Here is a 14606-nt window from a genome sequence, read left to right as displayed (position 1 = left end):
AATTTGCATACAGGAGGGGAGAGCTCAGGGATGGCCTCTTCTATATTTTGCTTGTTCACTGTGCAATCACAGGCTAGGGGTATGATCTGGACTAAGCAATTCCCAGGCTGATGCTTAGTTCTGGACCAAGCAAATCCCAGGCTGGTGGCAGGTTCTGCAACAAGCAATATTGTAGTCAGCAGGACCAGGGCCTGGCTGTGCTGTCTAGCAGGGGTGCCTGGATCCCACTACTGACTGAACAGGTTTAATAACTTTCTGGCAGCTACGACAGTTTACATAGATGTATTTTACTGTCTATTAAGCAGTTTGCTTGGAGTTCTTCCGAAAAGAGGAGAGTAAGTGAAATGTGAGAAACGTGCGTGTGGGTTGACCATGGCTAATACTGATAAGAAAGTCACCTTTATAACAGACAATTCCATCACAGATCTCTTTGAAGATCTGTGCCAGACGGGCAGCACGTGCTACCTCAATGTTCTCCTCGGCGGCAGCCAGCCGGCGGGTACGTACTGACCGAGAGGTCTGTAGAGCAGCAAACTGGGTCATGAAGACATCTGAAAAATAAGTGGGACAAAACAGATGAATAGGAGGCTCGGGAAAAGGGTACATCACTTCCATTTTACATCTCTCCAGACGACCCACCAGCTTTGATGTTTCCATCATCCCTGCACACACCGTTCCAGCGGTTATACAGCGATGCTGCATTCAGGTCATTTTTTACCTCTTCATGTCGCCGGCGGGTTTTTTCCCAGTTTCGTATCAAGAATACTCTGTGCTTCAACACAAAGTTCCTGCAGAACAAAGAGCCTAGGGGTTTATTTCACAAGACGTAACAAGGTATGTATGACAGAGACCAAGATGCGGCACGGACAGCCAGGGAGAGGCAGTCAGGAAAGACACAGCCAGAGACAGGTAAATGGGAAGGGGTATAGCCAGAGAGGAAAGATACAACCAGAGATAGGTTAATGGGAGGGGTATAGCCAGAGACAAGCAGACTGGAAAGGAACAACCAGAGACAGACAGAGAGGAAGGGTACAGCCAGAAACAGGCAGTGCAGCCAAAAAGAGGCAGACAGGAAGGGGACAGCCAGAGACAGACAGATGGGAAGGAAAGAGACAGACATATAGGAAAGGCGCAACCCGAGATGGGTATATGGGAAGGGTACAGTCAGGGACAGGCAGGTAGGAAAGGCACAGCAAGAAACAGGTGAATGGGAAGGGTATAGCCCGAGACAGGGAGATGGGAAAGGCACAACCAGAGACAGGGAGATGGGAAAGGCACAACCAGAGACAGGTAAATGGGAAGGGTACAGCCAGAGACAGGGAGATGGGAAAGGCACAGCAAGATACAGGTAAATGGGAAGGGTACAGCCAGAGACAGGCAGATAGGAAAAGCACCACCAGAGACAGGTAGATGGGAAGGGTACAGCCACAGACAGGAATAGTACAGCCAGAAAGAGGCAGACAGGAAGGGAACAGCCAGAGACAGGCAGATAGGAAGGGTACAGCCAGAGACAGGCAGCGCAGAGACAGATAAGAAGGGTGCAGCCAGAGACAGACAGATAGGAAGGGTACAGCCAGGGACAGGCAGATAGGAAGGGGACAGCCAGGGACAGGCAGATAGGAAGGGTACAGCCAGGGACAGGCAGATAGGAAGGGTACAGCCAGGGACAGGCAGATAGGAAGGGTACAGCCAGAGACAGGGAGCCAGACACTAGCAAGATGCGGGACGTTCATACCTCTCTCTGTTGGACATAGGTTTCATGTGGAGCTGGGAGCTGAGTCTGTTCGATGCCCCGACACTTTCACTGCGATCATCACTGTGGTGACCCCTCTACAAACATAAAACCGGAGTTATTCTCACAAATCATTTTATCACTTTCAGGCTTCTCACCGTCCACATATCGGTTCTGCTAATTATGAGCGATATTCTTGGGGGTGGAGAGCTTATCCAGCATCTGACAGCTCGGAATCGCCAGCCAACCAGCGAAATTCACGCTTTCTCCAGCCGACTTACCCTCCTCTTCAGCCGGTGCTTGGACTTTCTCTTTTCTTTGGAGCGTCCAAGTCTCCGGTGAGAAGGAATCTGGTGGCCGGCTTTGTTTGTCTGCCCGTTCATTCTCTGACTCTTCCCACCGATGATCCCCCGACACCGGTCAAAGCCACACTTACACAATTGCTGACAAGAGAGAGAAATAAAAAAAAAGAATTTCCTTTACACCCAATGAGTCAAAGAGGGTACACGGCTACTACCTCTCTACAGGTACAGAGCCAGAGTACACGATACCGCCTATCTAGGGGTACTGAGCCAGAGTACATAGCTACCACCTATCAAGGGGTACTGAGCCGGAGTACATAGCTACCACCTATCAAGGGGTACTGAGCCGGAGTACATAGCTACCACCTATCAAGGGGTACTGAGCCGGAGTACATAGCTACCACCTATCAAGGGGTACTGAGCCAGAGTACATAGCTACCACCTATCAAGGGGTACTGAGCCAGAGTACATAGCTACCACCTATCAAGGGGTACTGAGCCGGAGTACATAGCTACCACCTATCAAGGGGTACTGAGCCGGAGTACATAGCTACCACCTATCAAGGGGTACTGAGCCGGAGTACATAGCTACCACCTATCAAGGGGTACTGAGCCGGAGTACATAGCTACCACCTATCAAGGGGTACTGAGCCGGAGTACATAGCTACCACCTATCAAGGGGTACTGAGCCGGAGTACATAGCTATCACCTATCAAGGGGTACTGAGCCAGAGTACACAGCTACCACCTATCAAGGGGTACTGAGCCAGAGTACATAGCTACCACCTATCAAGGGGTACTGAGCAAGAGAATGCGGCTACCATCTTTCTGTGGGTACAGAGTGGGAGAACATTACTATTGACTATCTGTGGGTTCAGAGTACATGGCTACCACGTATCCGGGATTAATAGCCAGAGTACACGGTTATCGCCTATCTGTGTGTGGAGGGGGAAGACATAAGCACCACAGATTTGCGGCTGCAGAAAGTGAGTACATGGCTAACACCTATCTAGGGGTACAGAAGAAGGCCATGAGTAACACCTATCAGGGGATACAGAAATACATGGCTACTGCCTAGCAGGGGATTCAAATAGAAGTACAAAGCCCCACCTATCTTGTGGCAGAGAGAGGGAGAACATGGCTACCATCTGCCTAGGGGTGCAGAGCCAGAGTACACAGCTACTGCCTATTTAGGGATACAAATGGAAGTACATGGCTACTGCCTGCTCATGCTTCCGCCTATGAGGCTACCACCTATCTAAATATACAGAAAGGGAGTAGATTGCTACCGCTTATTCAGGAATATGGCTACCGCCTATGCAGGGGTACAGGGAGGGAGGACACGACTACCACCCATAAAGTGCCTGTACAAGGTTACCAAGTCATAGAATACATAATGACCTAAGTTCACACAGCATCACTCACCTGCCTCTCAGTATTAAACGCATGGAAGTTGTAGTCGTAAGTCAGTTCGGTACCTGCTGGCATGTCCTTTAAAGCGTACAGCCCAATGCGGTATACTCCATTCACAGCCCTGGTGACAAGAGAGTGATATCAGCACATGACACAGACCTGGCTGCAGGGGGCACTGTAAGCCCATCGTGTCTACATTGTACGGACGGCTCACCATTTCTGCATCTCGCAGTTCGGGTCACAGCTATGGTTGATGAATCTGGACTCGTTGCCCATACGGTAGCTGTCAATCACCATGCCGGAGTCCAAGCTAAGGCAATAGTGGTCATTGTGGTTGTGGTACTGTTCAATCATCCGATTTCTGCACACAAAGAAACAAATGCTGTTTCACTGCCTCGTTGGAGACCCGTCATACAACAATACCATGGGTGCAGCTACTTCTGACAGATGATCTAAATCATCAACCTACGACCTAACTATACCTGCAAGGAACCTAAACAGGAAGCTGGCTGCACCACTGCAATGGAATTCTCCACCCTTGCTATGAATCGTTGCTTCTGCTTGAACCCGCCCCCGCCGGCTCCATATCCCTACCCCTCCCCATGACCCTTCCCTTCCATACATAAGGGTCTTCTGTGGACCAGTGCAGCCAGCCAATCACATTGTGTCCCTGACAGGCAAGACATCTAAATTACCTGAACTCTTGCTCGCTAACCACTTCCCCAAGATACTCGATGATGAACTGCGAAGACCTCAGTGGCTCCTTCGTGCGGATTCCCCATCCCTTCCCCTCAGCCCGGAATCGCTCCAGGCACTGGACCCACTCGTGTCTCTGGATTCGCTGGTTGCTGCAATGCTCTCCACAAGGACATGTGTTCGGGGAACACTCTGCAAATATCATCCTGCAAAGGAAGAATAGCCATCAGCCTGGGGGAACCTAGAGTCACCGTCTTCTATGTATGACCACACGGCATGCTCACCGGTTCAGGCAGTCCTCAGCGCAGCCCCAGTCATCATGATTATTGGGCTTCCTGCAGTTACAGGTGGTGGCCTCGTATCCAGACAGCGGCTTCACATCCACATACACATCTGAGGAAACAATACAATAATTACACAGAGCTTGCAAAAACAGCACAGACCAAAGCCAAACTGAATCCAACAGTACGGACACTCCTGGAGTCCCACTAACAGGTCGGACCGAAGCCAAAGCGGGGGTGAGAGGATGGTACAGACACTCATGGGGTCCCACTAACAGGTCGGGCCAAAGCCAAAGCGGAGGTGAGAGGATGGTACAGACACTCATGGGGTCCCACTAACAGGTCGGGCCAAAGCCAGTGCAGGGGTGAGAGGATGGTACAGACACTCCAGGGGTCCCACTAAGAAGTCAGACCATAGGTCAGAGAAGGGGGGAGAGATGATGGTACGGACATTCCAGGGGTCCCACTAACAGGTCAGACCAAAGCCAGAGAGGGGAGTGAGATCATGGTACGGACACTCCAGGGGTCCCACTAACAGGTCAGACCAAAGCCAGAGAGGGGGGAGAGATGATGGTATGGACACTCCAGGGGTCCCACTAACAGGTCAGACCAAAGCCAGAGAGGGGGTTAGAGAATGGTACGGACAATCCTGGGGTCCCACTAACAGGTCGGACCAAAGCCAGGGAGGGGGGAGAAATGATGGTACAGACATGTCAGGGGCCCACTAACAGGTCAGACCAAAGCCAGAGAGGGGGGAGAAATGATGGTACGGACACTCCAGTGGTCCCACTAACAGGTCAGACCAAAGCCAGAGAGGGGGGAGAAATGATGGTACGGACACTCCAGTGGTCCCACTTTGCCTTTCTTTGGGTCACTTACTGGATCGGATCTTCTTGTACAGGGGGACATCCGGCTTCTTATACAACTGAAAGACAAAACAGAACAGCAGCCTCTGTCAGTTCATTCCGGCCTTCATCAATGAAGAGAACCTGTCACCTTTCACAATGAATGAATACAGGGCTTGGGTGACTAAGCACAGGGCAGGCGCTTACCTGGTTGTGTTTCCACTGCCACAAGATGTCATATGGTAGCTGGAAGTCGCTCCTCTTATGTCGGAGATATTTCCCTGCAAGAGACATACAGACACATGTGATTTCCTGTCCTCACACTGGTCCATGGTTCATACCCCAGCCAGGACACTATCTGCATGGAGTTTGTTCTCCCTGTGAATACTTGCGTTTCTCTTTGATACTCTGCTTCCTTCTACACTCCAAAACTGGTTTACTTGACTCCTGTCTGAATTGGCCCCAGTATGCGTGCATGTGGGAGGGGCAGAAACACAAACTACTGGGTGAAATCTCACCATTGTGGGAGGGGCAGATACACAAACTACTGGGGGGAATCTCACCATTGTGGGAGGGGCAGAGACACAAACTACTGGGGGGAAAGCTCACCTTTGTGGGACGGGCAGAGACACAAACTACTGGGGGGAAAATCTCACCATGTTTCCACTGCCACAAGATGTCATATGGTAGCTGGAAGTCGCTCCTCTTATGTCGGAGATATTTCCCTGCAAGAGACATACAGACACATGTGATTTCCTGTCCTCACACTGGTCCATGGTTCATACCCCAGCCAGGACACTATCTGCATGGAGTTTGTTCTCCCTGTGAATACTTGCGTTTCTCTTTGATACTCTGCTTCCTTCTACACTCCAAAACTGGTTTACTTGACTCCTGTCTGAATTGGCCCCAGTATGCGTGCATGTGGGAGGGGCAGAAACACAAACTACTGGGTGAAATCTCACCATTGTGGGAGGGGCAGATACACAAACTACTGGGGGGAATCTCACCATTGTGGGAGGGGCAGAGACACAAACTACTGGGGGGAAAGCTCACCTTTGTGGGACGGGCAGAGACACAAACTACTGGGGGGAAAATCTCACCATTGTGGGAGGGGCAGAGACACAAACTATTGGGGGGAATCTCCCTATTGTGGGAGGGGCCGAGACACCAACTACTGGGGGGAAAATCTCACCATTGTGGGAGGGGCAGAGACACAAACTATTGGGGGGAATCTCACCATTGTTGGAGGGGGGCATTTCTCAATCTAATTAGGATAACGAATATGTGAAGGGGGGCTAGTTGTCGGTAACATTGACACTTTCCATGAGGCTCTGTGCGACCCAACCTCCTAAACAGAAGGAGCGCAGGATACAAAGGGACCAGTTATGTCAGCCTGGGGAGAAGCACAATCGGAACAGGACAGAGCTCGCAGGAAAATATTTTTCTAATAAGAAACTCCTACTTTGTCCTTATGTAAGAAGTCTGAACTGCTGGCAGGTTCCAGGAAGCGGCTGGATGTGCTGGGAATTGGCTTTTTCTGGGATGACCTCACTGGAGGAAACAAAAGCTTCTTTCAGCAGCCGTGGCTGGCAGCCAGAGGTACACAGAACTTTCTCTCTCTGGCGGAGTAGACGTCAGGAAAGTTATCCGGCCCAGAATAGAAAAGTGAAATGCTACACTCCGGCCGGGCACTGCGCCGCGCTCTCATTAAGAGGCTCTGTGTGTATTGTGTGTAGTACGGCTTCACCTCCCCGCCCCGGGTGTCGTGTAAACAAGAGCCTGAGTACACTACTCTGTATAACCATTAACACGTCCTCCTCCCGGACCCCATCATGATGGACAGATGCGCTCAGACCGCTACTTCTCCATGTTGGTTGGGTGCTAGTTGTTCCCTTCCACTGGCTGCCATCTTGTAGGAGCTGTTCGGTATCAGGGGATTTATCTTGAATAAAACCCTTTATGTTTTCATGACAGAACTTATATTAGACCAAGTGATGCCATCACTGGGTCCCTTCGCCCCTCTGTGCAATGCAGGCCGGTGGCAGGGGCCGGCAGGGTGCTGTACATAGCTTCTCGAGAACAGCACAGCATCATGCCTCACTACTCTCTCAAAAGCAGTGGGCTGGCTCATGGGAGGGGTTATGCAAATATCAAAATGCCTTGCTGGGTAGATGTCAGCCTGGACGAGTGGGCATTCCTAAGGCTGGCTGTATTTGTATGTAGAGCGCCCTAAGTAAAGCTCACGTGAGGCAGAACCTCCATGATCGAAAGGAATGAAATCAAATGAATGAAAGGGGCGGGCAAGGGATAGTCAGACTGGGAAGGAAAGTTATAGATGATGCTGGAGGTGCTCCAGCCAGGAAATGAGGCGGGCTCTATCTGACTTGCTGTAGCTTCTAATGCACATTGTGAGAAGCTGACAGTGTGCAGTGAAATAAGAGGAAGCCATGTCAGTCCAGGAGAGGAGCCGGTACCACTGTGCAAGACTGAAGAGGAGGCCGGAGGTTAGATTTAAGACTGAAGGGAAGGCCGGAGGTCAGGTATAAGAGTGAATGGAAGTCCGGAGGTCAGAAATGAGACTCAAGCGAAGGCCAGATATAACACTGAAGGGACGGCTGGAGGTCATATTTAAGGATGACCTCCTGCGAGCACTATCTGCATGCAATTTGTCACATAACATTCTAGATTTCAGGCACCTATGGAGGAATTCAACAGAAGTGTGTGGCCTGCAACAGACTATAATACACCTTCCTCAAGCATTTGGTTAGCTGTGCCACCAATCAGTGTGCCCGCGTGCATGGAAAGGGTGCGGGGTACTAGATTTGGACAAGGAAACAATAACAGTGATGTATTGGAGGATTTCCCATTACCCGGACTTGACCTCTACAGGGGTATGGGCAGAGTATTCAGATGTACTGATATCACGAATCATCAATCTGGGACCAGCGGCAGGAGCTCAGGGGATTGGACTACGCCCTGTTCTCTATGACTGGCACAGGACATACCCAATCACAGAACAGAACTCTGAAGAGGCGGAGTCACTCACCAATATGGATGGGTGCAGGCAGCAGACCATACTCATGCTCTTTTGGGTTATATTCCAATTTTTCCTTCTTCAGCTGTACCAGACGACTCTTCGGGCTGTGACAATAGGAGATGATACGATGTGAGGACAAAACTCAACACAGGCCGTGACAACATCCGCCTAATAAACAGGAACTGCAGACTGAACTTTTATTGTGGAATGGTTAGAGCCTCTACTATAGGGATTGTTACTGCTTTCGCCCCTCTCAAGGGAAATTCCATCACTTCCTGCCCAACAGCGGCCAATCAAGAGAAAAAAGTACACCCCCAATTCTGGGTCAGCACAATGTTTACACCCCCCCAGTCCTGGACAGCACAGTGTACACCCCTGGTTCTAAGTCAGTAGAATGTTTACACCCTCGTGTCCTGGACAGCGCAGTGTACACCCCTGGTTCTAAGTCAGTAGAAAGTTTACACCCCCCAGTCCTGGACAGCGCAGTGTACACCCCAGGTTCTAAGTCAGTAGAATGTTTACACCCCCCAGTCCTGGACAGCACAGTGTACACCCCAGATTCTAAGTCAGTAGAATGTTTACACCCCTCAGTCCTGGACGGCACAGTGTACACCCCCGGCTCTGGGTCAGCAGACCGTTCACACCCTACAGCCGTGAACTGCACAGTGTAAACTCCCAGTTCGGAGTCAGTACAATGTTTACATGTACACCCCCCAAGTCCTGGACAGCACAGTGTACATCCCCTGGTTTTGGGACAGCAAAGGATACATCTCCAGTTCCAGAAGACCACCAGTTTTGGGTTAGCACAATAAGTGGCCCTGGCCCTTTGACAGGACAATTTACACCCATCCCGTCCTGGGACACAACAAAAGGAACACCTCCAGTTCCGGGACAGCAGAGAGTACACTCTCAATTTTAGACAGCTAAGGGTACTCCCCAATCCCATACTTCAGAAGGTACACCCAGAGTTTTGCAACAGCAGCGGGTGCACCCCAGTTCTAGTACAGCACATTGTAAATCCCTGGTTTTGGGACAGCACGGGCTGCAGACACAATTCAAGGATAGTAAAGGGTGCACCCCGAGTCTTGGGACAGAACGGGATACACTTACACTTCCAGGACTGCAGAGGACACACCTCTACTTCTAGGTCAACTGATTTTATACCCTACTTCCAGAATGTACACCTGGTTCCTATCTTACTGTATGGTATCAAGAATATCTAACGCATTTACTCACTCTGTGGTTTTATACACGTCAGAGAAAAGTCCAGCCTTTTGGTATTTCTTTTTGGGAGGACGTGCAGTCTTCTTCTCCCGCTGCATGAGTGGTGCCAGGTGACGGGAAAAAGCATCCACTCTTTCTTCGTGACTCAGGGGGAGGTCACGGCTGGAAGAGTCATCTGCAAAAGCAATCTCGGCCAGACTGAAAGAGAAGAGGAGAAATGACTGTACAGTGGGCACAGCAGGAAGGCAAAGAAGAAGGAAGATTGAGAATGAGAGGACAAGACGCTACACAAATATATACTATATTGCCAAAAGTATTGGGACGCCTGTCTTTACACGCACATGAACTTTAATGGCATCCCAGTTTTAGTCCGTAGGGATCAATATGGAGTTGGCCCTTTGCAGCTATAACGGCTTCAACTCTTCTGGGAAGGCGTCCACAAGGTTTAGGAGTGTGTATGGGAATGTTGGACCATTTGTGAGGTCAGGTACTGATGTTGGGGGAGAAGGTCGGGCTCACAGTCTCCGCTCTAATTCATCCCAAAGGTGTTCTATCTGGTTGAGGTCAGGACTCTGTGCAGGCCAGTCAAGTTCCTCCACCCCAAACTCCCCCATCCATGTCTTTATGGACCTTGCTTTGTGCACTGGTGCGCAGTCATGTTAGAACAGGAAGGGGCCATCCCCAAACTGGTCCCACAAAGTTAGGAGCATGAAATTGTCCAAAATGTCTTGGTGTGCTGATGCCTTAAGAGTTCCCTTCACTGGAACTAAGGGGCCAAGCCCAACCCCTGAAAAACAACCCCCCCCATAATCCCCCCTCCACCAAACTTTACACTTGTACAATGCAGTCATGCAAGTACCGTTCTCCTGGCAACCGCCAAACCCATGCACGTCCATCGGATTGCCAGACAGAGAAGCCTGATTGGTCACTCCAGAGAACACGTCTACACTTCTCTAGAGTCCAGTGGCGGCGTGCTTTACACGCCGGTATCCGACGCTTTGCGTTGCACTTGGTGATGTAAGGCTTGGATGCAGCTGCTCGGCCATGGAAACCCATTCCATGAAGCTCTCTACACACTGTTGTTGTGCCAATCTGAAGGCCACATGGAGTTTGGAGGTCTGTAGCTATTGTCTCTGCAGACAGTTGGTGACTTCTGCGCACTGTGCGCTTCAGCATGCGCTGACCCCGCTCTGTCATTTTACGTGGCCTACCACTTCGTGGCTGAGTTGCTGTTGTTCCCAGTTGCTTCCAATTTGTTATAATACCGCTAACAGGTGACTGCGGAATATTTAGCAGCAAGGAAATGTCACGGAACACCTGAATCCAATGATTTGGAGGGGCATCCCAATACTTTTGGCAATATAGTGTATATCATGCAGAGAAAAAGAACATCAGGACAGAGCACAACGATCACCCATACCTTGTGCTGCTCTCCTGGTCTTCATCCAGTGAGGTCCTCAAACGCTTCCTTAGCTTTTCCACGCCCAAATGCTTCCTCTTCCACCCCTTGCGGTGTTCAGTGGTCAGATTCACCCCCTGCACTACAGCCTCGATGACGTCTGTCACCGTGTCTGATCTGTCATTGATAGTCTCCTGATGGCTGACCAGCGGCATGGCCAAAACCGCGTCTAGAGGATACTTCCTGGGTCTCCCCGGCCTCCTCTTCACAATGTTGTTTCCTGTGCGGGACTGTCTCTGCAGTTTCTTGGCCTTTAGGATTTTATTAACGTGGTCCAGGTTCTTTTTAGAGGACAGAATTGTATCATAGTTGTACATCCTCCGAGCCTGTTTGTGTATGGCCTCAACCACGCTTCTTTTTAGGCTTGGCAGACGACCAGAAGATGAGCTGAGGCCATCGTTAGGAGAGTCCACGGCAGGTGTTGAAACAAGCATATTGTCCGACCTGCTCTGTCCTTTCTCCCTGCTGTGCGCCCTGGCGGGGCTGTTGGTGGAAGGAGTAGAGGAGGTGAGGTTGTCATCCACTGTGCGCTGCAGCAAACAATCCACAGACTCCTCCGCTGTAGAACTGTGCCGCAGGCCTCGCAATGGGACCCCCATGACTGGAAAGAGACAGCAAACGTTAATGAGTTTTACCAATGATCATTTTATTGAGCGTACCCTTTCAGTGAACTTACATGCAGCTGTAAAGAAGATCTCTCATGTTACTTTTATTGCCAAGTCAATATGCTAGGTAACCTCCCGAAATACCCCAACTTCGGGTATCAGGCAAATGCACTCATTCCCTCCTCCATCTTGCAGCATAGGTGGGGTGCCAAATGTTGCACCATAAAAACTCTTCTGTAAAGCTGCAGGCCAAGTGTGCTGGGTTAACCCAGTTTGTACACTTCTGTTCGCTCCCCTAACCTGGTGCAGCCAATAGGAGCAAGTTGAAGTCCCAACTTACAAAGGGCTGAAGACTCATGTGAATGGTGCTTGAATGGTCAATCACCAAGCACTAGCTTGGGATCAAGTGGAACGAGTTCCATACTCCTGATAGCTAGAAGAAACAAACATTTTTCAATGGTTCTAGCAGCCACACTAACTGGAGAGAAGCAAAGGAAGGAGAGTTGCTGGTGGGACCGCCATTAAGGTTATCTTGGTGCTTTAAGACACCTATTGCCAAGTATGTAACACTGATCAACACCGGCAACTCTAACCTCTATGAAAGGCTTTCTAACCTGGGAAGGCAAATGATCAGGCTGGTTGAAATTGCCTATTTATCATCATACATGGATGGAGCATGGAGACCTAAGATGACAACGTCTGATCATTAGCTAAGTCGTATATGTTTCGGAGATGGAAGATGACACTGTTCCTCATCATTTTATTGTGTGTGTGCCTGATGATGACAGCAGCCAAGTGTCTCTCTACAGCAGTGGTTCTCAACCTATGTAACCTTAGGACCCACATTTGTCCTTGGTCATTAAGTCGTGACCCAAGTCGCACTGCAATGGAACGCACGTTCCGGTGCGGGCGATTAAACAGTGGGTGGGAGGTGCGTTTGGGGTGCCATTAAATTGAAAGGCAATGCAACACCTCCCACACCAGAACGTGTAGTAGGTGCGATTGCGTGGCACGGTGCATTAGTTGCACGGGACTGTACGATTAACGCACTTTACTAGTCTGAACGAGCCCTCAAGAACACTGACACACAACCACAGAAACAATCTCACACACATATACACACTCCAAAAATGTAATTTTTTTTTTTTTAAAGAGCCACTCAGTCTCCCTACCTTACGAGAACTAGAGTGTAGCCTCAGCCTGGGGTCCAGTGTGGGCTGCTGTGCTGTAATGGAGCTCCATCCATATGTGCGTTGCTGGTACAGCTCCCTTGCGCCCCATGTAGAGGTGCCAGGAGCTCGAATGTGACGTCACTCCGGTCCAGGAACCTCTACAGGGCACGTGCGGGAGCTGTAAGCACTGCATGTGTAGATGGAGCTCCCTCACGGCCATAGCCCCATCCCATCCACCTCAAGCTGACACTTGACACTGGGCAGCATATTTTGAATGGCTGCTTGGCGTGAGAACTGACAGTGCGAGGGGGGGAGGCTGAGAAGCCTCTCACCTAGAAAAGTGGAAGGCACGTGGCGACCCACTGAACATGGGGTCGCGACCAACTTTGGGTCACGACCCACCAGTTGAGAACTAAGGGTCTACAACATAAATTATTTACAAACTGAAAATACCACTACTGTCAGCACTGTGGTCAGCAGGTAGCTGCAAGACGGACAATGAGGGCAGAGAGCAAAGATCCAGGAAGACATCCATACATGAATGTATGACGTCATTACGGTCAACTTTTGAGCTGCTTCACACAGGACGGCCAGAAAGATGGCTTTTCTAGTCACAAGCAGACAGTATCATGTGCAGGAACAGAGCATCGTGTATATAAGATGTATGAAATGTCCTGACACCCACAGAATTGGACTTCTATTCCATATTCAATCCAATCATCTCCGTTAACAATGTCAAATCTGAAGGACATATGCCAAGTGGGAATTTGTGTACAGTGCTCCCCCATACTAACTGCCCCCCTTATATAAAAGGCAGGTAGAAAAAAAATAAGCTTATGATGAAAAGATAAAAGAGCCGGAAAGCCCGGGGTCTGTTCTTGGCCTCAACCTACACATGGCATATAGGAGTTCTCCTTCTTTACCTGAACATGAAGTGCTCTCAGATGCCGTCCTTCTTCTAGAGGGACTATAGCTGGAGCTATCTGGTGTCCTCAGACTACGCTCCTGGGAAGCTAGAAGGTAAAGAAGGACACGGTCAATTCAGTTCCACAGTGCAGAACAATCACTGCAGACAAATCCACCATTTGCCCTGAATTAAAGAGAGAAGAGGTCAGGCTCTAATGTCAAGATCTCTGCAGCCATGTTCCTAGCTCTGCTCACCACCCAACCGTAATGGTCATAATGGCTGTAGAAGCTGGGAGGAATTCCAGGTATAGAGACTCCCAGGTCTGCACACTGGGGCCGCTAGGCAGTGGCATGCAAAACATATCATACAGCAGCCAGGCAGAGACAGACAGTAAACAGAAATCCCACTTTGTGGAGACTCTGTTCATTGGTTATAAGAAATGTATAATAGTTCCAGCAGGCCTGGCTGAAGGTCATTACTATGTGATGTGCGGCATGACAGAGATATCTTTAGGTCCTTCTATTTATAATTTGACCGCTCTCATCTCTGCAATGTCACTGCTTCCTCAACGACTGGAGACGCATGCTGCAATTACATTAGGAGAATACAGACCGCCATCCCTCATCATCTGCAAGGACAGTGCAGGCACTAATGAGCCCGCTGCGCTGTGTGTTTGTGTGAGCTGCTTCATCTTCACTCCGAGCCAAGAGGCGGCTTAGACAGCAGACACTTCACAAACCGCACAGAAGAGCGCTAAGTTATATTCCGGAACACCCCAACTGGCTGCCTCTAACACAAGCACCTTTACTGTTTGTTCACTACAGATCAATTATGACATCACTAAGAATTTTGTCAGTCTATCCATTCACCAGAGACAGCCCTGCAAATGCAGCCCATCCATTCACAAAATACAGCACTGAGAATGCAGCACATTC

At 49.9% G+C, this 14606-nt stretch overlaps 1 protein-coding gene across 1 annotated transcript in view; it reads right to left on the bottom strand.

Moving 5' to 3' along the window:
- ASH1L (ASH1 like histone lysine methyltransferase) overlaps window positions 1-14606 on the bottom strand; it is a 59597-nt gene that overhangs the window by 11985 nt on the left and 33006 nt on the right. The window contains exons 4-17 of the mRNA XM_018565238.1: window positions 13688-13777; window positions 10949-11588; window positions 9541-9726; window positions 8314-8408; window positions 5475-5548; window positions 5302-5347; window positions 4426-4534; window positions 4141-4347; window positions 3660-3806; window positions 3458-3566; window positions 2014-2175; window positions 1736-1830; window positions 640-788; window positions 399-551 (exon numbers count right to left, since the gene is read on the bottom strand). Of these exons, the coding sequence (XP_018420740.1) occupies window positions 399-551; window positions 640-788; window positions 1736-1830; window positions 2014-2175; window positions 3458-3566; window positions 3660-3806; window positions 4141-4347; window positions 4426-4534; window positions 5302-5347; window positions 5475-5548; window positions 8314-8408; window positions 9541-9726; window positions 10949-11588; window positions 13688-13777 (2262 nt within the window). The remainder of the gene's footprint in view (window positions 1-398; window positions 552-639; window positions 789-1735; window positions 1831-2013; window positions 2176-3457; window positions 3567-3659; window positions 3807-4140; window positions 4348-4425; window positions 4535-5301; window positions 5348-5474; window positions 5549-8313; window positions 8409-9540; window positions 9727-10948; window positions 11589-13687; window positions 13778-14606) is intronic.

This window comes from Nanorana parkeri, unplaced genomic scaffold (assembly GCF_000935625.1).
Source record: "Nanorana parkeri isolate BGI_ZX_2015 unplaced genomic scaffold, ASM93562v1 scaffold823, whole genome shotgun sequence".
In the NCBI taxonomy this organism is placed as follows: domain Eukaryota; kingdom Metazoa; phylum Chordata; class Amphibia; order Anura; family Dicroglossidae; genus Nanorana; species Nanorana parkeri.
Note: the sequence above shows the minus strand (reverse complement) of the source record. Positions and strands in the feature narration are given on the sequence as shown.